At 34.7% G+C, this 23,304-nt stretch overlaps 2 protein-coding genes across 3 annotated transcripts; one reads left to right on the top strand and one right to left on the bottom strand.

Moving 5' to 3' along the window:
- Nucleotides 1-361: 361 nt before the first annotated feature.
- On the bottom strand, nucleotides 362-2,179 carry LOC135610189 (AAA-ATPase ASD, mitochondrial-like). The gene has a single exon (XM_065104366.1). The coding sequence runs from the start codon at nucleotides 2,023-2,025 to the stop codon at nucleotides 583-585; it is 1,443 nt and encodes a 480-aa protein (XP_064960438.1). The 5' UTR covers nucleotides 2,026-2,179; the 3' UTR covers nucleotides 362-582.
- Nucleotides 2,180-10,832: 8,653 nt separating this feature from the next.
- On the top strand, nucleotides 10,833-22,581 carry LOC135610187 (protein EARLY FLOWERING 5-like). 2 transcript variants are annotated; one of them, XM_065104364.1, is made up of 9 exons: nucleotides 10,833-11,047; nucleotides 13,687-13,780; nucleotides 16,300-16,385; nucleotides 19,486-19,535; nucleotides 19,627-19,696; nucleotides 19,766-19,847; nucleotides 19,926-20,287; nucleotides 20,506-21,033; nucleotides 22,018-22,581. In XM_065104364.1, the coding sequence occupies exons 1-9, from the start codon at nucleotides 10,967-10,969 to the stop codon at nucleotides 22,237-22,239; spliced, it is 1,575 nt and encodes a 524-aa protein (XP_064960436.1). In that variant the 5' UTR covers nucleotides 10,833-10,966; the 3' UTR covers nucleotides 22,240-22,581. The 2 variants fall into 2 exon arrangements, with proteins under 2 accessions (XP_064960436.1, XP_064960437.1); XM_065104365.1 differs by lacking the exons at nucleotides 10,833-11,047; nucleotides 13,687-13,780 and adding exons at nucleotides 18,468-18,546; nucleotides 18,726-18,784 and having other exon boundaries at nucleotides 16,341-16,385.
- Nucleotides 22,582-23,304: the final 723 nt, after the last annotated feature.

Here is a 23,304-nt window from a genome sequence, read left to right as displayed (position 1 = left end):
GATGTATACAAAATGAAAAGAGATATATGAGCTAGCTAGCGATCGAATGACAATCCCCTTTCGATGCTCAAGCTAAAGGATGCTCCATGTAAATGAGCTTGATAATCCCAATGTCACTATACCAAGAAGACTATTCTGTTTGGGAGAGATACATCATTTCTCCTAAATCAATTAGCAAATTACCTTATCGTATGTATCTATTTGTGTTGGAGTGATCATAGAGATTCTAGGATAAGAGATATCTCGATTAAAATGTATCTTTGATAATGGAGAATTACTGTAGCTGTGATAGTGCCAAGCTCTTGGTAATAATACATAGTCATCATTATCGATGAGTATCAATTGCACGACACACTATCGATACTTAAATTATTTTATTATTTTATATTAAAATAGATACTGGAGATATATTTATATCAATTGCACAACACAAATAAGGTGGAGCCGACATGATCTCTCAACCGATTGGCCGATCTGCTTCGGGCCCCATCTCGAATCGCCACAAAACTGTGGCGACAAAACTAGTCGTGATCAGATGAAATTATTAACGCCAAATTATTCCATCTCCGCCTACTCATCAATCTACTCACTCTCCACCGTCTCGTCCGCGCCACTGCCGTCGTCTACCTTGGCAGCCGCTCCCCGGGCCATTTCCAGCGCATGAATCAAGCCCTCGAGGCACGAACCGGCATCGTCCTTCACGGACTTGGGCATCAGGTTCTCCGCCACGTCGGCCGGCGTCATCTTCACCTCCTCCATCAGCTCCTTGATGGTGTCGAACAGCGGGTGCGAGTCGATGCCCAGGTAGTTGTTGGCCAGCACCATGAACGCCTCGAAGTGGCAGTAGGACATCTCGATGTGCTTGTCCATCCTCCCCCTCCGTATCAGCGCCGGGTCCAGCTTCTCCACGTGGTTGGTGGTGAAGATTATGAGCCGCTCCCCGCCGCAGGCCGACCACAGGCCGTCGATGAAGTTGAGCAGCCCGGAGAGCGTCACCTTGCTCTCCTCCTTGTCCTCCTTCTCCCCCGGCAGCTTCGGCTTGTCTTCGCCTCCCTCGTCCTCTTTCTTGCTCTTGGTGCGCTTCCGCTTGCCGGTGAGGTCGAGCGAGCAGTCGATGTCCTCGATGACGATGATGGACTTGCTGGTCGTCCCGATGAACAGCTTCCTCAGCTCGGTGTTGTTCTTGACGGAGGTCAGCTCCAGGTCGTAGACGTCGTAGTCCAGGAAGTTGGCGATGGCGGCGATCATGGTGGACTTTCCGGTTCCGGGCGGGCCGTAGAGAAGGTAGCCCCTCTTCCACGCCTTGCCGATCTTGGCGTAGTAGTCCTTGCTGTTGCGGAAGGCGATCAGGTCGTCCATCAGCTCCCGCTTCTTCCCGGGATCCATGGCGAGCGTGTCGAAGGTGGACGGGTGCTCGAACACGACGTGGCTCCACGCCGTACTCTTGGACCCATACCAATTGTTGCCGGCGTTGTTGGTGTACAGCTTGCGCTGCCGTCTCCGGAGCTCCACCTCGCGCCCCTCGCGCAGCACGTGGGCAAGGTACTGCCCGACTACGAGATCGCGGTGGCGGCGATGGAAGGTCAGCCTATAGTACCGCCGGGAATCGGGCGGCGGGTACCAGGAGATGGACTGCGGGGGAGGAGAGCGAGACACGGAGGCCCACCAGAGCTTGGCGCCCTCGAATTCGTCCGTGACCTCCTCGTGCTCGTCCATGCTGAGCGTGAGGCTGCCGCTGTCCTTGCCGAGCTCGGCCTTGAGCCTGCTGGCGTTCTGCGAGCAAGAGTTGCTGAGGTAGGCCTCGACGTAGGTGTAGGCGTCGCTGCGCTTCATGCGTTCGCCGGAGAACTCGGGGATGGTGACCTTCACGTAGGGGTAGACGAAGGCGAAGAGGCGGCGGGAGTGTTTGGTGAGGGAGTGCTCGAGGTGGTGGAGGGGGACGTAGCGGCCGACGACGGCCCACAGGAACATGATGCTGGCCACGAGGGAGCCCAGGCTCGCCCACTGATCGCTCAGCGTCGCCATTGTGGGAGTACGCAGTGGCTTCGTGGGGTCATCAACGGGCAGCGATGGCTGCTCTTTATAAAGATGGCATCAGTGGATTCGTGGTGCGAAGCAGAGGAGTCCGAGGGACACCTCGTCGGAAGATTCCCAAGGCCTTCTGTTTAGGTCGATGGCTCATTCTGATTGTTTGTTTGCTTGTCTGTGCCGTGTCGGCCGACGGAAACGTTTGGCGGAAGGAGCTTGGAGCCAACAGCATCGTCCGTGGGCGGCGCCGCAATCGGGTTTCACCATGTTTTCCGCTAACATTTGTGGTGGGACCACCACACTACGTACATTTTGGACCCGTCTTATTTCATGCAATCCTGTACGCTGTCTCAACATGACGTAGATGGGCATGACGTCGTATGGCACACCCCAACTTTTGAGCTCATCACCATTTTTTCTGCATGCGTCGACTTAATTACTTAAACAACGAGTATTCCACGCATTTAATATAAAAAAGAAAAAAAATAACTTTTGTTCTTTTTTCTTTTTAATATAAAAACAGTAGAGCGTGAACTGTTAATGACTATTAAAAATGTTTACATTTTTTCTCTCTCTTTAATCGACTTTCAAATTTTTAAAATAACTTATTTATCCCTTCAAATATTAAATTTTTATGTATAAACCTTTTGAATATTTAAATTCTTCAGACATGTCATTCCTATTAGAAAGAATCCAAAATTACTAGATTGAAGGAATATATACATATATGTATGTATGCAATCTTATTATCATAATATAAAAATCTTTTAAATCAGTCTTAAATCGACCATCGATGTGTAGCAAAAATAAACACAATCATAATGATAACAACAATAACAAATAATAATTAATAACAAGCGGAAAAATTACTTAGGCTCTTACATACTACTCAACATATATTTGTCGATATTGCCAAACAAAGCTGCATTAACTACAGACACAGATCATTGGACGAACATCTAAGTCAGGCAGTGCTTAACCGAAAAGTCACGTTCTAGATAAACAAAAAGGAAAACAAGACTTGTGGGCATAACTCACTCGATGTCCTTACCATTGTTAAGCTGTCCAAGGAAGAAGAACGATGGTGAGTGATTCGAGAGTCGTGTACAATTTCACCTCCCAACTCCACGTAATAATAATGAATTAGAGATGGCGACGTCATTGATTTGGCTACCGAGTAAAGAAGAACGTCTCATTCAATCAACTTGAGGTTTTGACTCCGAGTAAAAGTTGCATGGAAATTTCTGCACAAGACAAAAGAGTCACTTAAAGTAGAAGGCGATGTCTATGATAGTGGTATCCACCTTGTATTGTACCTTTGTGTTTCGTTGGATTTGTATATGAAGATGATGAAATTTATAGGTGTCCTGTTATAATCATCCCTATTTATTTTATGAATGATAGTGGATCAAATTTAATTAGTTAATCTGTGGAAGGTATATATAGAATAATTGGCAATTGTCCTCTCCTACAAAACTCTGAGACCAAAAATATTATGCATTGTCATTCTTCATATTTTCTATAAAAGTACTTTATTATAGGCTCCCACAAGAGATATATTTATACATATAATTATATTATTTTTTTTGGATTTCATATTGATGTGGATAATCTATACAAATACAAAATTAAAAGAAAGAAACGAAGAGGGTTAACTAATTTCAAGATTCGAAGATGTATTGAAAATTGACATAAGCATGTCAAATAAAGATTGGCACCCTTTTCACATATCTTTGATATATTAGATTTTAATCCATTGTGTTAATGTTTTCAAATTACATATCTATTTCTAACAATTGATATGAGAATAATATGCTAATGAAATCTAATTATCTAAGATCATTATATATATATATATAAGAGATTAAATTTGTTTAATTATTATTTTACTATCAAATTAATATTATTTTCGAATTAATGTGATGTATTATGTTCGTTCCGTGAGACTGTTTCATGGCCTGCTTGCAGGAGATCAACACCGGTGAAAGTGTGTTGGAAAGCGTGCTGCTTGTGTTGATCGACGGGCGTCGTCGCGCACTGTGAAGGGCAACGGCCTGCGTTGGTCATCGGCCCTGTCGGGCTGCGTGAAACGGCTGAAGCGGCGAAGGGTGTGGTGGGCTTGTTCAGGGCGGTGGCCTCCGTTGTTCTCCGACCTCAGCTACTGCACAGGTGGCAGCGTTGCTGAGTGCGACGACGGGCCAGCGGTCGCGGCGGCCTACTGTGGCTGCCGACTCTGCCATAGGCAGGGGCGGCAGTGCTTCTGTATTGATGATTGGAGCAGAAGGGGGAACTCTGCACGGTCGCCGATGAAGTGCTGCTGCGGCCATTGGTGCGTTCTCGGATGCTTCGTTGGCGGTCGGCTCGATGTTTCGGTGCTGGGCGACAGTCAGTGCGACTCCATGAAGTCGATCGCCGGATCGGTGGAGGGTCTCCTGTGAAGCCGACGACGATGGAGGCCATTGTACCGCTGTTGGTGTTAGGGCTAGCCGCCGGGAAGCCATGCATGGCAGAAATGACCATGACAACGAGATCACTGCGCGGCAGCGGCGGCGACGGATGACGACCCCTGTAAGGATGCGCCGATAGGTTGCCGGTTGGCCGCGGAGAGCTTGCGTGGCCAACGGCGGGTAAGAGGGTTGGCAGATGCCATTGTGAAACACAGTAGAAGCTGCAGTGGAGAAAAGGAGTTAGGGATTACGGTTTTTTCACCTATTAAAAGGACACTGTTACCCTCTTGCAACCATTTAATTCCAATGGATTAGCCTTATTCTAATCTTTATGAAATTAATTAATTTCGGCTGATATCCCATATTTACATTTATACCCTTCAGATTTAGCATTATTGTTTGAACAACCATAATAACAGAAATTATGTCATAAAAATAATAAATTATTTATTAAAATTAAAAAAAATATTTTTTATTGTTATCCTTATCATATGATTTATTATTATTCAAATTTAATTATTTATATTATTTAAAAAATTTAAATATTATTTTTAGATATTTATGGCTACTAAATACATGAGGATAGAAGAAAAATTATGAAATATGGTTTAATTTCACATGAGAGCATGATGTTTATTCTTAATTGTTGCTATTATCCAATTATGTTTATTGAAATTTATGCTCAATTATTATTATATTGTTATATTGAATAAATTTTTAGATAATAATAACATTAAAGAAAAGTTAAGTGGATATTATTTACAATTTATATTTGTAAGTTTAATCTAATTGATAACTATTAAGGTGGCATGAATTAATAAATTTATAAAATTATATTAAAACATTTTTTATAAATTATATTAAGAATATAATATTTATGACAGCATCCATAATTAAGATATTTAGATAATTCTAGATAAGAGTTTTTTAAACTAATTATATAGTAAAAATAATAATATTGTTCTATATAGCCATATCGATTAAGGTTGTATACTCATAGATAATAACAACACATGCATGATATTAGTCCTCCATAATTATTATTTTGAATGAGCATTATAAACATTAATATTTCATCCAAAGGTGAAATAGAGATGATATCAATAGCTCATTATATTTTTTGACATTAATGATGTATTATTTTATTAACAATGGTACCTCTTATATATGATTCTATTGTACTTATAGTTTTTGGATTAACATTATTTTGAATTACTTGAGTATATACAATTTATATTAGGTGTATTATATTTTGTTTGGATTTATTAAAATAATTACGTACTTAGCTATTGAAAGTTTTGTGGGATAAATAATTAAGATGAATGATTTAAAAATATCTAATAAGCTCAATTTTATGATAATTATTAATAATATTTAGATTGTATAGTAAAAAAATAAATTTTAAATTTGTTAACAAGTAATTCACTAACACATCGATGAAAGAATTGACTATAGTTTAAAAGTTACAAAACTCAAAATATTACGTATGAATGTCGATAACTTGTTTCACATGTAATTTATTCATAATTCTCTTCCTTCTTGGTTTGACTTATTTAAAATTTATTATAATATAAATAAAAAATAAGTGAAGTTTTAATGAGCTAACTAGTATTTGTTTAGTAAGAATTAAAGTTAAAGTAGAAAAAGAAACGTAATATTTTTAGATACTACTGAATGAATAAGCAACAATAAGAAAATTAAATTATAATTCATCAAATAAATCAACTAAAATTATAAATTTATATAAACTCATTAAAGAAAAAGTCTTCACAATAAAGTGCTACTCTTGTGATAATAAAGGTTATGTGAAAAAGGACTATATGATTTTATTCGAAAAGAAAAAACATAAGTCTAACATATATATATATATATATATATATATATATATATATATATATATATATATATATAATTCATGTAAGATTTCAAATTGTTGACACTTATAGGTGTATGTAAATAAAGTTAAAAGATAATTAGATAGAAATACCAAAATAATCAAATCTGATGGGAGCGATGAATTTTTATAATTTTGATTCATTTGTTAAATTCTTAGAAAAGCATATATTTGTGTTTGATATTCATTATTGAGAGTATAATAGTATTACTGAAAGACACAATTGTACCCTTATGGATATGATTAGAACGATAAGTTTGATAATATAAGATTCCTTAAAAATGATAAAACTAGTAAAAGTAGAAAACTTTATAGATTTGGTATTTAGCATATAATACTCTTTTATCATTTTTTTTGTTCGAGAAGTTATCATTCCATGAATTACTAAATAAATTAAAAAATAAATAACATTGATGAACTTTCAAATATTATTATTGATGAACTAATAAAACAATCATAATTGACACCTTTTGAATGTAACTCAAGGAACAAAAAGATATACCATTGGTGATGATTATGTGGCATAAGTATAATAATCATAAAAGATCCCTTGATGTTTTCATAGGCTTTGAAAAGTAACAATTTCAAAAGATTATACGATGCAAGGAAAGAAAAATTAAAATCTATGAATTAGAATGGTATTTAGGATGCCATTAAATTACACAATAATTTTGAAAAAGTCGACTATATTTGAGTCTCTAGGACTAAACTTGATTTAAAAGATAATATCTAATAATATAAAGCAAGACTTGTGGTCAAAGATTTTATTTAAAGAAAAGATATTGATTATAATGTGACTTTTTCTTTTATTTCTAAAAAAAGACTCGTCGGCAATCATCGTAACTTTAATAACTCATTATAATATTGAGTTATGGATATGAAAATGACTTTAGAATTTAGATATATATATATATATATATATATATATATATATATATATATATATATATATATATATATATATATATATAACAGCCTAAAGGGTTTGTAGAAAAAGAAAAAAAATTTGTTTGTAGATTTAAAAAATCTATTTATGACCTACAAACAATAATATATAAAGTTTCGTGATATTATTACATCTTTCAAATTTAATAAAAATATTATTAATTGATATATATTTAAAGATTAATAAGAGTAAAATTATTATTTTAGTCTTATACGTAGTTGATATTTTACTTGTTAATAATAATCTTGGTTTACTGCACAAAATCAAGAATTTTCTCATTAAAAAATTTAAATTATTGATATAAATGAGACCATTTATATTATTGATATATAGATCCTTAAAGATCGATCAAGGATTACTAAGATTATCTCAAAAAGAATATATTGATTAAATCTTGAAAAGATTCAATATATAATTTTGTTAAAAAGTTTAATCTAAGCCAATGTCCTAAAAATGATTTGAGAAAGAATCAGATTAATGATATTTCATATGCATGCACAATTAAAAATCTACTATATGCATAAATTTATACCAAACCAAATATTAGTTTTATAATCAAAATAGTGAGTAAACATTAGAGTAAAATATTAGAAGGTTATAAAAAAAGTAATAAGATATTTGTAAGGAACGAATGATTATATGCTCACGTATATAATATATTAGATTAGATTAAAATGATAATATTTTGAGTTATACTATATTGATTGTTAGTCTACCTTAAAACCTATATTTAAAGAATATATTTTTATGATTAAATTTATAAGTAATATAAAAAAAATGATAATGCATGTTTAAATAAATATTATAATTAATATTTTTACTTACATAATTAAAGTTATTATTTATGTTATCATATTTTTAATTTATGTATATAAATATTATATTTGTACATGATAATTGGGTTGTCTTGACAAGATAAATTATAGATATTATTATGAATTGCATTGAGAATGATTAACAGTATTATAGTACATAAAAGAAGTATGACACAAATGATATACAATCGTTATGACTCGCATTGAGAGTCTAACTTAGTATAGTATTATGGTATTTGTTGGATTTATAAATATATTTTCTAAAATTATGAACATATAAATTATTTTTCAAAACTTAGAATCCAATCAAGAAAAAATATTTTAAAAATAAAAATTATTTAATTATTATGATTTTAAAAATTATATTTTACATATTTTTTCATTTATAAGCTAAGTGAGAGAATGTACTCGTGGCTCCTAACCTAATTGATGGGGTATATTAAAAATAATGATTAGATTTTAATGAAAGATTTAAATGTTAATATTTATGCATGTTCAAATCTTAAATATTGATCTTAAGGGAAGGGAATATACGAAATGTTTTTATAGACCCTCCATCTCTCTCTCCTGCTTTGCAAGAAGTAGGAGAGAGAGATAAAAAGGACTAGCTTGAAGGAATCGAAGATCAATCGAAAACAGTAGGAGATATTTTGATTATCATAAGCATATCAAATAAAATAAAAATACATACCTTTTTTTTTTTAATCTAAGATATGTTAAATTTGTGTTAATATTTTCGCATTACATCTCTATTTCTAATAGAATGTACTTAAAAAAATTCTTTATTATCAACTTATCCTCATGTGGATAATCTATACAAGTACTATGATATTATTGAAATATTTTCATTATCCTTACAAGATAGCATAGCATAGTACAGTACTCATGTGAGAGTTATATATATATATATATATATAAAATCAAAGTTGGGTGATAGATGTTGAGTTTCATTAGAAATTGAAATTGTGTTTATAGTTCAACCAATAAATTTGCAAAACCCACCAAACACAAAGCTTATACCATAAAACTTTTTAGGATTAGACAATCCTCATAAAACAATCACTTAAACTGAGGAAAATCCATATTTTGCAAGACATGTAAAAGTAAAAGTATTAATTTTCTAGTTAATCAAATTGAATAGTCTATGAACAATACAAGTATCGCATGTAAATAATAGACAGTTATGGAATGATATTTTTTTAACATTTGTATTATATAATATATAATCTAGAAATCAAGTCAACGTCAAGTCATCCTTTAATATATAAACAATACAAGGTATATATATATATATATATATATATATATATATATATATATATATATATATATATATATATATATATATATATATATATATATATATATGTATGTATGTATGTATGTATCCTTAGCTTGATTTAATTTGACCTAATTTTACCAAATATGTGAAACATAATAATTATGTTTGTTTTCACAAAATGAAAGCAAGCGATATCATTTAGCTTGGAATCTTGAAAATAGAGGTCAGAATATGGATGACATGACTCCATTGAGCGTTGGGAAAGATAATTTATACATATATAATATGCAGAATTCTATTTTTGTTTTATCTCTAACAATTAGCATGTTTTTGTTTGCAATTAATTTATGACCATATTTACAAATGTACTTATAATGGTTGCTTTAAGGCACAAACTAATCACTCCAATTAATACAACTTCACCAAATCATATTTTGGAACACATATGTCTTAATTGATCCGATCGATCAGATTCAAGGATCCTAAAATTTTAAGAAAATAAATAGTCTATTATCAATCCAATGCTTTCTTATAAATGATAAGGTGATACAAACTATCAATTTTGTTTTAATGTTGGAATCCCTAAAAGAAGTATATGGTTTTGTCATTAGAAAGTATATCTATTTAATTATGTTGACTTTAAATTGAGTTATAATCATAGATAAGATCAATTCAATTTGTTCACACTTTTGATTCTGATTCATTTTGTTTTTAGATTGTTTTTCTGAGATTATTTTTAAATTTTAAAAAACAAAAAAAATGTTTATATTTTCATCATTTTTCCCTTTTTTTAATCCCAAAATGGTCTTAGCAGGATTAAAAAAAAAGAAAAAAGACACCCATCATAAGGTAAATGGATTCATTACTAATAAATTACAATATTTTTAAATAAAATTAAAGTGTTTTTGACATATTTATAAGGTAAGCAAATGCAAATTAATTCATCAACCTTTGTTGAATTTCGGATAGGTTTTCTTATTGATTTATGAATAATAATATGTAAAATTTTGATGAATAGAGTTATAATATTTTACGAAGGTATCAAAAATACTATAAAATTACTTTATATATATATATATATATATATATATATATATATATATATATATATATATATATATATATATATATATATATATATATATATATATATATATATATATATATATATATATATATATATATATATATATATATATATATATATATAACGCCACAAAATACTATAAAATACAACGCCACAAAAGGATACAAACCGAGACACCATGCCAAACAAAAGCGGATTCGGGTAGATAAATACCGGACCCAATCTCACCGACCCGAATCAGACCCATATTAAGAAGGCCCCAACCCAACGTAACCCAACCCGGTCCATGATAACCAGGCCACCTCTGTAAATATCAGGAGGTGTCGAGACCGGGTTTAGGGTCCGAGAACACGGAACGCCAAGGATAGAGGAAAGCGAAGAAGCAGAGGAGGAAGAGAAGGATTTGTTGTAGGGTTTCCTCATCCGGTTGATCTCTCGGAAGGAGAAGCGGCAGGAGGGAGGGCAAGATGAAGACGACCAAGGGAGGGAAGGTGATGAACCCTACCGACGCTTACCGGAAGGAGCTCCGCAAGAAGGAGCTCAAGCGGGTACGAAAGACCAATTTCCCTCGATTCGATCTTGCCCTTAGGGTTTCCTTTTCTTATGATGCCAGAATTGTTTCGGGCCACCCCCCCCTGTTCTTTTCCCTTCTTCTCGATCATTATGCTATAACCTAGTCTGCCTGTTTTTTCTTTTCCCTGCTAAATGGAGGATATCCAATGATTTTATATATGTTGGAGTTTCTACGAATTTCGACTAAGAAACATCGAATTTTTGGTAAAACTGGGAAATTTAATTATTCATCTTCGAAATAATTCTTGGAATCAGTGTCAAGAAATCATTAGGATTTCTGCTATAACCTAGTCTGCCTGTTTTCTTCCCTTCCTAAATGGAGGATATCCGATGATTATATGTGAAATTTATTCTTTATCTTCGAAATAATTCTTGAAATCAGTGTCAATGTCAAGAATCAATGTCAAGCTGTTGTTGATGAAATCTGATCATAGTTCGTCTTAATAGCATCGCAACTTTGTTTTTTAATTCTCGATTGGTGGAAGTGTATTTACAACCAGTAGGAATCAATGTATCACATGACTGTCTTTCATCATATCTTTTGCTTAGAATAGCAAATTTGTTGCATACTCTTGACTGGTCTTCTGAACCTATTTGATGAAAAATCACAAAAAAACTTTTTTTTAAACTTTATAATGACAAACTTGATCAATTCATCCCTTCACGGAAAGGTAAGAAAAGACAGTTATTGCAATTACAATGACTAGGAAGCATTTGTATTCGACTGAATTTATTTGATTTCATATGAAACTAGGATTTGGTTGCTGTTCTCCATTGTGTTTAATGGGCCCCATTAGGTTTTTCTTCTTTACAACATAGGCGATCAGGTTTGAAATCGGGGAAACTCTCTTTGCTTGCAGTGATAAGATTACTTGTCCTGTGATTCTTTGTCCTCATCTTCCTCTCCTCCTTCCCTCCTCCTCCTCTTCCCTTCTCTCTCATTTTCTCTCTGGTCTGAGCAATACTGACCTGTATTGAGTATCATTATGGCAATCTCTATTGGCACCTTATGGGTCCGACGGCAACTGGTATAGTTGCCGGATTGAGATTCTAAACCTTCGGTTTGAATGGATTTGGCCCCAACCCAATCAAAGTTGTGTCTGGTCCAGGTTAGTTTAAATCTGGAGTTACTCTGTAGAAAGAGAAAGACCTATTCTATGTTGTTAGTTTGAGATGTGATTTGACTTTGACATTTTTGAGAAAATACTGAAATATTGAATAAACTCAATGGTGTTAGTGAAGATAAAAACTTCTATGAAGAAACGACAAAACCTTAGATATGAGGAAAATCATAACAGTGAAGAGAAACTCTATAAAAAAAAGAACATTGAACATTGAAGATACAGAACAAGAAAAGAGGTCAGGAAGGAATTATAAAAGTTTGTATCAGTTGTCAACATTGACCTGTTCTTTTTGAGGGCTTTCATGAATCATGCATACTCATCAACCACTTAAATTGTAATTGAGAACCTATGCACATTCTTCTCGACCTTAGAAGAATTTATATCAGTCTAATGTTGAGCCTCCATGTTATAGATCCTAAGAAATCTCAAAGTATAGTCATGTTATATCACCATGGCAAGAAAAGCTAACTAACTCCATAAGCATATTGGAATTACTTGGGGCTGCAAATTTTTATATGTGAATAGCTGTCAGTTCATTTCAAGGTTTGATTTGGGCAGTATTTACTGGTTCACCAGCCTACTGGTACACGGACTAAGGGAAACCATCCGGCATGCCTGATACAGGACTTGTACCATCTGGCACACCTAGTACAGGGTGGTACATGCCGTGTACCTGACCGTTAAGTTAAAATCATTCCTTGATAATTTAGTGCTAATATTAAATACAGTGCTTAGAATGGCCAAATGTTAAGATCCTTTGTTTTGTAGCTGCTCGTGAGGATATAGCCATCCGTTAAGCTCCCCGATTATATTGTTTTGTGCCTCATATGGTTGTGTTTTTAAAGGGCCAGGTTTTACTGTTTTAATTTTATATTCATGTGATCATCCTTTTGCTGGTTTAAGAAGTTCTGGTTTATTAATGATCCATGTCATAACCTTTCCTTGCTGATTGGTAATTATGCATCGGCCTTGCTGGCACCACAGATAATAATAAATTTGGTTAGTTCTCCTTTTGCTTTCTTTTTTGGCATGGACAAGAGATATCTTGCATTTCATTGGAAAATTGACATGAAATGAACTTTGTTAGATATTTATTTTGTATCTGGCTTCACATATCCAAATGAAGTGCCTCTCTTTTTAGACTCTGTTTGATATCATTATTATTTATAATTTTATTTTTCTTAAAAGAAAATAACAGATTACCTAACATGTTAAACTTTTATGAAGCATGTGTTATGAAACATTTATGTATTTGTATATTTACGTATGTATGTATATATGCACATCTACACAGATACATACACATACAAGCTATGATCGTCTTTTCTCTTTATATTTATTTGAAAAACTTCTGAAATCTCAGCTTCTGTTTTGTTGACTCCTGTATCAGCTTTCCTGCTTACAGCCATATTTGAACCATGATTCGGCCAACAAAATCAGTTAGTTATGGTTATGCTACTCGATTCTTTTTAATACAACTTCTTTCACAGAACAAAAAGGAAAGAAAGAAGGTGCGTGAGGTTGGGATCTTGAAGAAGGACCCTGAAGCTATTAGGGAGCAAATTGAGAAGTTGGAAAAAATGAGTAAGTATTCAACCAGGATGCTCAAATTTTAGGTTTTTCTAGAGAGAAATTACTGTGGATGATTTTCTATGCTTTCCAATATATTAGAATTTCACACAGCCTATTATGTACGTGCATTATTCATACAGCAGGCAAGCTCCAACTGTCATTTTATTTTTTTAAAAATAACCTTTTTCTGTATGGTTAAGTGTTTAATGAGTTCCACACTGGTAATTTAGGTGCCTCTTTCATGTTCTCATGGAAGTTTGAGTTAGGAATCACAAAGTCTGTCTAATGTAAATAGTCAACTCATAAGCCTACTGTGTGTGTTGACCCAAGTGTATCCGTTCCACTTGCTCTTCATTGATCTCAATTTTTTTCTTTATGATCACACTTCCTAGTTATTCAGTATTGCTAGATCTTTAATTCAGTTGTAGAGAGAGCCTAGAGAATGGATGCATGATAGGTGACATATGATATTTGTGCTAATCAAAATATCAAATTATGTTCAGGTTTTCTAAGAAACTCTTTTCTATTGGTTAGAGTTGGCATATTATGCTTACTTCCAGAAGGATACTTTATTGGTGGCATAACAAAGCCAGCCATTTGTTTTTACGCTAATTCTTTTGGAACCATGATAGTAATATGTCCCCAAATTTGTGACGTGAGAAAACAGATGACCTTTCTATAGACATGGGTAACTATTTAGTGGAATATATAAAACAGCTATGGGAAATGACATGAAATAGATATTGTTATGATAGTGTTTATAGCGGTGATTTTTTAAATAAAATGGACAAACATTATAGTATTTTTGTGAGTTGGAAAGTCTTGGAAAGGGCTCATCCATGTGCTTGTTCAATATGAATAAAGTTTACATCAACTGTATAAAAAAGTTTGAAATCATTTATAAATAACTAAAAACAGAGATGCATGAGAGAACGAATCAATTTTCTTGTTTTGATGATGTACTTGTTTTGAAAGACTTCTCACTCCAGTGGGATAGGATATGGAACATATAGAGAAGGGGACAAAAGGAATCTAGGGAGAACTTCTCATTCATTATTCTTCAGAAATTAAGTAGCTAATTTTTTTTCTCAAGTAGTCTCATATATAAGTAAAAATAGTTGCTAGTGCACCAGGTCCCACCAATACAGGCTCTTTTGTGTGCAAGCAGATGTTGTTTCTGTGGCTTGAACCCTGATCATTCAATTGCAAAGGTGCAACCTTGCCGTGATGACGAGGGGCATCCTTAAGGATGTCAGTCATAAGAAATGTTATTGACTCTCTTTGAATAATTGGCTGAGATTAAGAAACAGCTGTCTGAGATAGCTGCTGAGTGGGTCAGAGGCCTGTACCCTTCTTGTTCCTTTGCTTTCCTTCATCTTCTTATTATCTGTCACGACCAATGGGGGTCAAGTGGTCCCTCATTTATATATAATGATCAAAGGTTTTTCCATTCATTTTTGAGGTCGTTAATGACCAGCCAATGTTTCATTTGCTTCATGAGGAAGCTATTTTCCTTCTATGCGCTTGACCGACTATGTGCTTGTACATTGAGTTGATGGTTACCCTGAAAATTACACTCAACAGATTATTTTTTTGAACAAAAGTGTGTGCTGTTTTGTGCATTTGTATTTGGAGGATAAGGTGATAGCTTTGACATCATTCCATAGTTGATATCAAGTAAACGGGTTTATGATCAAAGAATCATGTTGGTGCACTAGACTTTTTCTCTGTGGATGCTGCTGCATAGATTCCAACACTAGAAAAGCAATAAGATATAGGTAAATATTTAGGAGAATAGAGAACAGAAAAAAAATATAGATGAGGCTTAACTGGCACATGGATATTCTTTTTTGGTATTTATTGTGCATACTAACTCATTAACCACAGCTCAGTCATCTCTGTTTAAATAAAGACTAAAATTTTTAATATGGTAGGGATCCTCAGAATGAATCACTTTACCAAACATTTCTATCCCACTGTCTTTTGGTGAAAATTTTCTTCCGTGCCTTGTGTTTTAGGGATAATGTGCTACCAAGTGCTGCTAATTTTCAGCAGCTTAAAATACATTAATTAGAACAATTTTAGGCAAGATATTGGAAGAAGCCTATTTAATCTGACGTCATTTTATGACTTCTAACACAATTATTAGATTGTATATGGAATTTAGCTAATGAACTTTAGTTTAAAGAACGAGAACAATCTTCTATACATTACTATGATACAACCCAAGTATAATGGACTGAACGTAATTTAACTCATATTGGACTTTATGAAATAACTCTAGTTCAAGATTTAACATTGAACATGAACTCGTTCATGAACATTATTACTAATAAGATATCTGAGTCATCAAGAAGCCTTTTTTCTGTGGGGTGATTAAATTGGATAAATGTTGTGTGTTAACTAGATACCAGAGAACTAAGTGCTAAGGATTTTGGATATCTTTAAGAGAATGTCATATCCCTTGCACTGAAATTAGATGGAGTTATCTCAGGGTCTGTAAATTGTTCTCTGATTCTTTCATGGTGCAGAGGCAGATGGTGCTCTTGACAAGGCAAGGAAGCATAAGAAAAGACAACTCGAGGATACCTTGAACCTAGTGTTGAAGAAACGAAAGGTTCTTTTATTTATTTCTTTTGCAATTTCGTTATTGTTTTGCCTTAATTCTGATTACACTCTCCGATAGTCTTAGAAGCAGCTGTCAGGTTACTTTTTAAAAAATAAAATAAAATCTTGAATCTCCCATTTTTGTGTTGTATTATTTTAGTACACACAGATGTTTTTGTAAAAAGAAGATAACTTAAAGCTCTGCTTATTTGTTGCTTCCCTTTCGTAGATGAATGTTACCCTAGTTCTCATTCTCTAAATACATTGATCAAATTTGGAATTTTCACATCTGTATCTGCTTTTTTTATAAATATACATTTACATACAATTAGAGAATGGTTATGGAAAGAAATATGCACGTGTGCTGAAACGGGTACTAAAACATGGACCCCAAGTCTCATATTGATAGGGATCTAGAGCTCTCTGGTGGGCCTTTGACATATTAGTGTGACATGTTGTAACAATCAAATTCTATCTTCCTTCCTGACTTTTCATAGTACTGCAACAATATAAATATAAACGGAGAGATCAGTATTGATGGTGACAAAAGTCATGGACATGGAAATGGCGGTGGAAGCCAGAGGGATCGCATGATATATAGCAAAAATGACCCTAGGACAACTGGCCTTTAGAAAACTTGTTTGTTTTAGCAAAATATTGTTTCAATCACCAATAGAGATTGATATGTTTAGCCTTGCCATATTCTTAAAAGGCTTCTAATTTTTTAATATAGAAACTATCCAAAAAATTAGTAAATTCCGTAATATCCTTATGGCCTATATACTTTTTCAACTCAGTGTACCCAAAATACCTGTTGAAAATGAAAATCCATCATGAAATATTAATCCAAAGACTCCCCCGATGGAACAAAAACTTGTCTTAATTATATTATATAAATTTAAATTATATTAGAATTAATTTGATGCTTATTAGACTTAAACTTATCTAGGACTCAGACCTCGATTGCACCAAATACAATGATATGAATTAGATAAAGTCCATAAGATATTTAAGATAAGCGAATATGAGTGTTCATTGTTGATTATATACCTGCAATAATGATTTTATATATTGGATAATATCTTAAGATATATGATTAAGAATTATCTTTAAATCCATCAAATGGGAAAAGAAAAGTAATAATGAGAGACTAAAAACATGGTTCCAATCATGATTTGGATTCAGTCACTGGTGGGTGTATAATGTTGTGCTTGGTCTGACAGTTCTAAGTCTGAGTTTGTTTCAGCCGTATAAGCGCTAGAATTTAGAAGTTTTAGATATTAGAAAAAAGAAAATGTTGTATAATATTTATATGAAAATGTAGATTTTAATACAGTAATGATATCATTACTACAGCAATTACTTGAATAAATAAATTATTTTCATATCCTTATATTTTGTTGGAATTTATAATATTAAGGTTTATGATGCTCATTTCATTTTCTTTTGTGGGAAACAATGAACATATAGATATTTTTTTTTTTGCTTTTACAGTGAAGCATGAAATCACTGTATAGACATCAGCAAGCACAGAGAAAATATGGATCGAGATTAAAGTAAATAATTTTTTTCATATCCATACCTTTTGTTGTAAATTATTTTATTTTAATACTAAGGTTTTTTATGCCCATTTCATTTTCTTTTGTGGAAAACAATGACCACACTGAGATTAAAAGGTCCAACTTGATTTGGAAGAATCAAGGTTTTAATTACCTGTTGTTCTTCTTTTGCTTTTACTAAATGTAATTTTTTTCCTACTATCTTGTGTAAACATTAAGATAGATTCCTATCCTCATTTATTTTAGGGTATGTGCTTTCTTAATGAACCATCCCCAACAGAATCAACTTAATCCAACTAGTCATCAACCTGATCTCAGGTTGGTCATGATTGAAAATTCCCATTTGAAAATAGTTTGTGTTGGGTCAAGGTCATAAGATGTCTGTTGCTTTGTATTAGGGTTGGCCTTCAATTTTCCTCTCTTCTTTTAAGTCTTATTAATCACAAACTAATTAGATTTGACCCATATTTATTTGTCTCAGCCTGTGGATCATGAGGACTCTGATAACATGAGTTTTATGTTTTATTATACAGGGTTCATGCTGTTTAGTTTCTTCTCCGTGATGAAAGCTATGTATCAGCCAGTTGCCAGCTTATCTAGGGATATCCTGTTGTAAGCATGTACATAGTTGTATTGGTCATGTACACCATGCACTACAATAAGAAGTTTCATATTAATCAAATAGAATCCTGGACTGTGATCTTTTAGTTGTCCAAAAAATCATCTCAGCTATTTTAATCTCAAAGAGAATCAGTGATTCATAGCTCCCTTGCTACTTTTTGGTCATACAGATGGAAAACCTTTTACAGCACTGTCATAGAAAATGAGAAAATGGAAGTGTGAATAAGAGGTACTTTTTATCCTTCACTAGAGTCTTGAAGTTGAATGTGGATTGATTTAGAATGTCGGTACTCCAAGGAACAGTTTGCATATTTGCTGATGGTATCTGTCTTCCATTATTGAAGAAATGCAAAATTCTACTTCTTTTATGAAATGATAAGGTTCCCAGTTAGTTAAGCTTCATGTTTTCCCTCTTGCAGACAATTTTTTTGAAGAGAACATATAGGATTGCTTTCTTATGCGTGAATAATTGTTTCCTGGTAGATTGGTCAAATGATTACTCAAAATTTGAGCCTCCGTAGCAATGATCTGTTTGTATGTTTTGCTTATCCATTGTATAATGTTAATGGTTGCATTTCTGGAACTTAGAATGGTTTCTCATGTACAATTAGGACCAACATCATATTATAATTTATCTTGGTATGCTGTACGTTGAATGTTATGATGTGATAAGAAGCCAGAGGAATTCTAATTCACTGGAAAAACTAGGAATAGATTCAGATTGGAAGTTTGAATGGAAGTGAGAAGATGAAAATTATTATGCAATGTTGAATTCAGTTAAGTGACTTATGAAGTTGAATGCAAACAAACTGTTATTAGGCTCATGATGAAATTAGGTGAATCATTTTGATGTCTGTACCATTGCTGTATGGATGTGTTAATATTGTATGTCAATATATGTAAATGTGCTTACATGTAGCTTCTGAACAGGAGTATGAAGAGAAAATGAGGGAAAAAGGTGAAGCACCAGTGATGTTTAGGTGAGGGTTATGTCATGAGTTCTTTGTGTACTAACTTATTTTTCTAGCTTCATATTTTTAATCTTACACTCATCATCTTTGCTGTTACCAGCCACTTGGGGCCCCCTCGAAGAAGAACAAATGCAGAGGAAGAGGAAAGGGTTAGACATCCAAAGCCTGAGGTATGTGTCTGGATCAAGTTGTGTAATTGAAATGCAATTTTGATCAAACTAACTAGCTTGTGGATGCAGGACTCTGTTTACTATCATCCTACATTAAACCCAACAGGGGCACCGCCTCCTGGAAAACCACCAATGTACAAATCATCTATAGGTCATTATTGTGTTCTCCTTTGCCTGTGTTTTCTCATTAGTGTTTTTTTTCTATCTAATTCATTCTATCGTACTCCAGGACCCAGGATCCCATTGCCTGCTTCTTCATCTGTGCCACCGCCGCCACCTCCACCTCCACCACCTTTACCAAGTGTTGATGAACTGACTTCTCGTGATGACACTACCATACCCCCATCCGTACCTTTGCCTCCCCCACCACCAGCTCAACTGAAGGCTGTTGACAATTTAAGTGCATCATTACCACCACCGCCTCCTCCAGGACCCCTGCCCAAAGAACCAGCTCCAGCTTCAACTTTGCTGCCTACCCCACCACCACCACCCCAACAGCCTTTACAACCACCTCCACCAGGCACCACAGCGAAGGAAGCTGATAAAGTTGCAGACTCATCAGATAGGCCAGTATTAAAAGATTCTAATATGGTATGTTTGAGATTATATTTGCCATGTCTTGTCATGCTTCTTTGGAATCTTAATTTGTCATTCTTGTTTTTGAAGTTCTACCATCCTGACATGATGCATGAGTCTTTTTTGTGTCTGTATTTTTTCCCTTTCCTTTTGTTCACTATGCATGTCGATTTATTATTGAGCTGTCATTTTGTCTTTTTTAGAGATCTTTAATGTTTTTTTTTCTTTTGTAGATTACAGCCGTACTTCCTCCGCCACCGCCCCCTGGACTGCCACCAAAATCAGCAAACCACCAAACTGATTCCACGTCATCTGAATCTGTCCCCAACAATGCTCCAAGCTCAAATGATAGTTCAAATATGGCTCCATTGCTGCCACCACCTCCAAGACAGCCACCACCTATGACTCATAGGATTCCTCTGATAAATCCTTTGCAACCTGATATGACGCCTCATGGCATTGCACACTTTCCTCCTGATTTGAGACCGCCACTGGTAGTTCCTGGTATTTCTGGGAGACCTCTGCCGCCTCCTCCTCCAGGAATTATTCCACCAACAATTGCTAGGCCAATGTTTGCTGCACCTCCAGGACCACCACCTTATCCGAGGCCCCCATTTCAGCCAGGTCCCCTGATCCAACATGAAGATGATTTTGATGCCTTGAGGCCTTCAGTGCCTCAGAAGCCATCGTTTGTCAAGTCAGCAGCATCAACTGTTGTCAAGAGACCATTAGCACAGCACAATCCAGAACTAACAGCTATGGTATGTGTTTTTCCTTTTAATTGTCATTGTATTAGCATTGCACTAAACTGTATGGAACCTTTTTATGCACTGGGCTAGACCTCAAACTTACAGGCATTTTTATGATTGTTTTACTTTGCATTATATATATGATATATCTTCATGGTGCTGGCACCTTAGGTAACCCAAGATCACTGTCTTCTGGTTCGTACAGTCCCTATGATCTGATCTATGTTCTTTGAAGTTGGCAGATGCCAGTCTTGACAACAAAAATGGTTTGGTTTCACATTTTGAACACAATAACTTCAATTTTTTGACCATAAACATCATCGTTGGGGACATTGTATTAAGAACATTGTCATTTACTTGGAGATACAGAGAAACATAGTGTATAATTCATAACAGGTAGTTAATGAGCACCCCCAGATTATTCAGCTTGCAGAAATTTTTTAGTAGCTACATAGTGTTTATGTAAATGATTAGAGGGAACAAGAATCCTTTGAAGATTAGTGTGATGTTCAACATGAATCACACCATTCAACAGATTTGCTGCCATATTGATTTGGAACATCATCAAGAGAGTGGCATCGAGAGAAACAAAGTCTTCCGAGGTAGTATTGACCAAGTATCCCCAGTCATTTTATTGTATTGAAAACAGGACCCTTCTAAGCACCCAAATATAGATCTAATGAATATTTTGATGGATTGTCATGCCATGTCATGGCATGAGGGTACATGTTGACCAGTTAAGATTAGCATGGCCTGTTGAGGTATCCCTTCTTAATAACTTGATAGGTTTTGAGTACACTAAGCAGGCGAACACCACCGAGGCATCTTCTATTATTCTTTAATATGAAAAAATTTAACCATAAGGCACTAGGTAGCAATTTTGGAATTTTGTTGTACATAAGCCAATGTCATGTGCTTGCAATTTAATCGTAGAACTTCTTAGGCTTTATTGATCCTTTCTTTTATGAACATCTTCCTTTGGATTCTTTGGAGCAGGTTCCTGCATCAGTGCGCGTGAGGCGAGAGACTGCTGCTCCGAAAGCCAAACCAAAGCCGCAGCCCTCTGCTGCAATGGGCCCGGCTACAAAACCTTCCGCTCTAACATCTGCTGGGAAACCAGATACAGCAACCACATCAGCCCCCAAGTTGCAGAGTATGGATGACTCATACATGGCCTTCCTGGAGGACATGAAGGCCCTCGGTGCCCTCGATGAGTAGGGCTTACTGTTACCAGGGAGATGAGGCAAAACTGGTATTTTCCCTTGTCGATATACTCAACAGAAAAAAAGAACATTGTCAATTAATTGTAAAGGCAGCTGTTGCCCCCATCCCATTATTGTTCCACCTGGAATCATCTTTCCTGGCTTTTTCCCGAGACGAGTCATGTAACCTGATCGCGCCCACCATTGGTTTCTGGCTTGGCCTATAAACAAATTGTGATCAGGTTGAATTCTCGCATGTTTTCAACAGAAACGTGTATGGCAACTACACTAAATTGTTACTGCTGTGCGGATCATTTAGCTGTCATATTTTTGAGTTACTATTGCGTGGATTCGATCATGATCAGATCATTTAAGCCAATAGATCATTTAATGATCATAATCATATCGTCAGGAGTCATTTTACATCTGATCTTGGAAATGGATTGAAGTCATTATATAATACAAGATGTTATCGGAATCAGGGGACACTACACTATAATCGGGAGCGGTCCGGGACACTTCACTATGTATGTATGTATCGACATGTATTGGGTATCAGCTCAGACCGGTCTGCTTGGATTGGTATATGTTTTTAAGTCATATTGATATATAGTCATATTGATATATGTTGATATACTGATATATGATGTACATACGAATTTCAGTAGAGTCTATTTGATAGGTTGTCTGATTTATAAATATTATTCGTACTAAATCGTGCCATCATAAGCAATACAAAGATTATAATAGTTTTATTAGATAATAAAAGATAATCGCAAGCCTGAACGAACATTGAGATGAGATTTAAAGGTATAAAGAAGTTAAACAAAACAATTATGTTAATGAGTGCAGCTTCGCCGGGTGTGACGATCATGCTGTTTGATCGTGCTTTTGTCAATCTCAGTGATGTAGAATCAAGTAATTAGATTCATAGAATCATATTTATGCCCAAGGAGGTGATAATATCAAAGCACTTGAATGTTTTTAGATGCTTTGAATTGTTGTGCATTGCCAACATTTTTTTATATATACATATAGAGACAAGTCTGGTGGTCAATCATTCCTCCATGATCTGTATGTT

The sequence above is a fragment of the Musa acuminata genome, chromosome BXJ2-4 (assembly GCF_036884655.1).
Source record: "Musa acuminata AAA Group cultivar baxijiao chromosome BXJ2-4, Cavendish_Baxijiao_AAA, whole genome shotgun sequence".
In the NCBI taxonomy this organism is placed as follows: domain Eukaryota; kingdom Viridiplantae; phylum Streptophyta; class Magnoliopsida; order Zingiberales; family Musaceae; genus Musa; species Musa acuminata.
This window is presented reverse-complemented; position numbering and strand designations above follow the sequence as displayed.

Excerpts from the sequence above, each read along its gene's own strand:
- LOC135610189 (XM_065104366.1), bottom strand. The coding sequence starts at position 2,025 with ATGGCGACGCTGAGCGATCAGTGGGCGAGCCTGGGCTCCCTCGTGGCC.
- LOC135610187 (XM_065104364.1), top strand. The coding sequence starts at position 10,967 with ATGAAGACGACCAAGGGAGGGAAGGTGATGAACCCTACCGACGCTTAC. Across the intron at positions 19,697-19,765 it reads TTAGACATCCAAAGCCTGAG|GACTCTGTTTACTATCATCC; the intron begins GTATGTGTCTGG and ends TTGTGGATGCAG. Across the intron at positions 19,848-19,925 it reads AATGTACAAATCATCTATAG|GACCCAGGATCCCATTGCCT; the intron begins GTCATTATTGTG and ends ATCGTACTCCAG.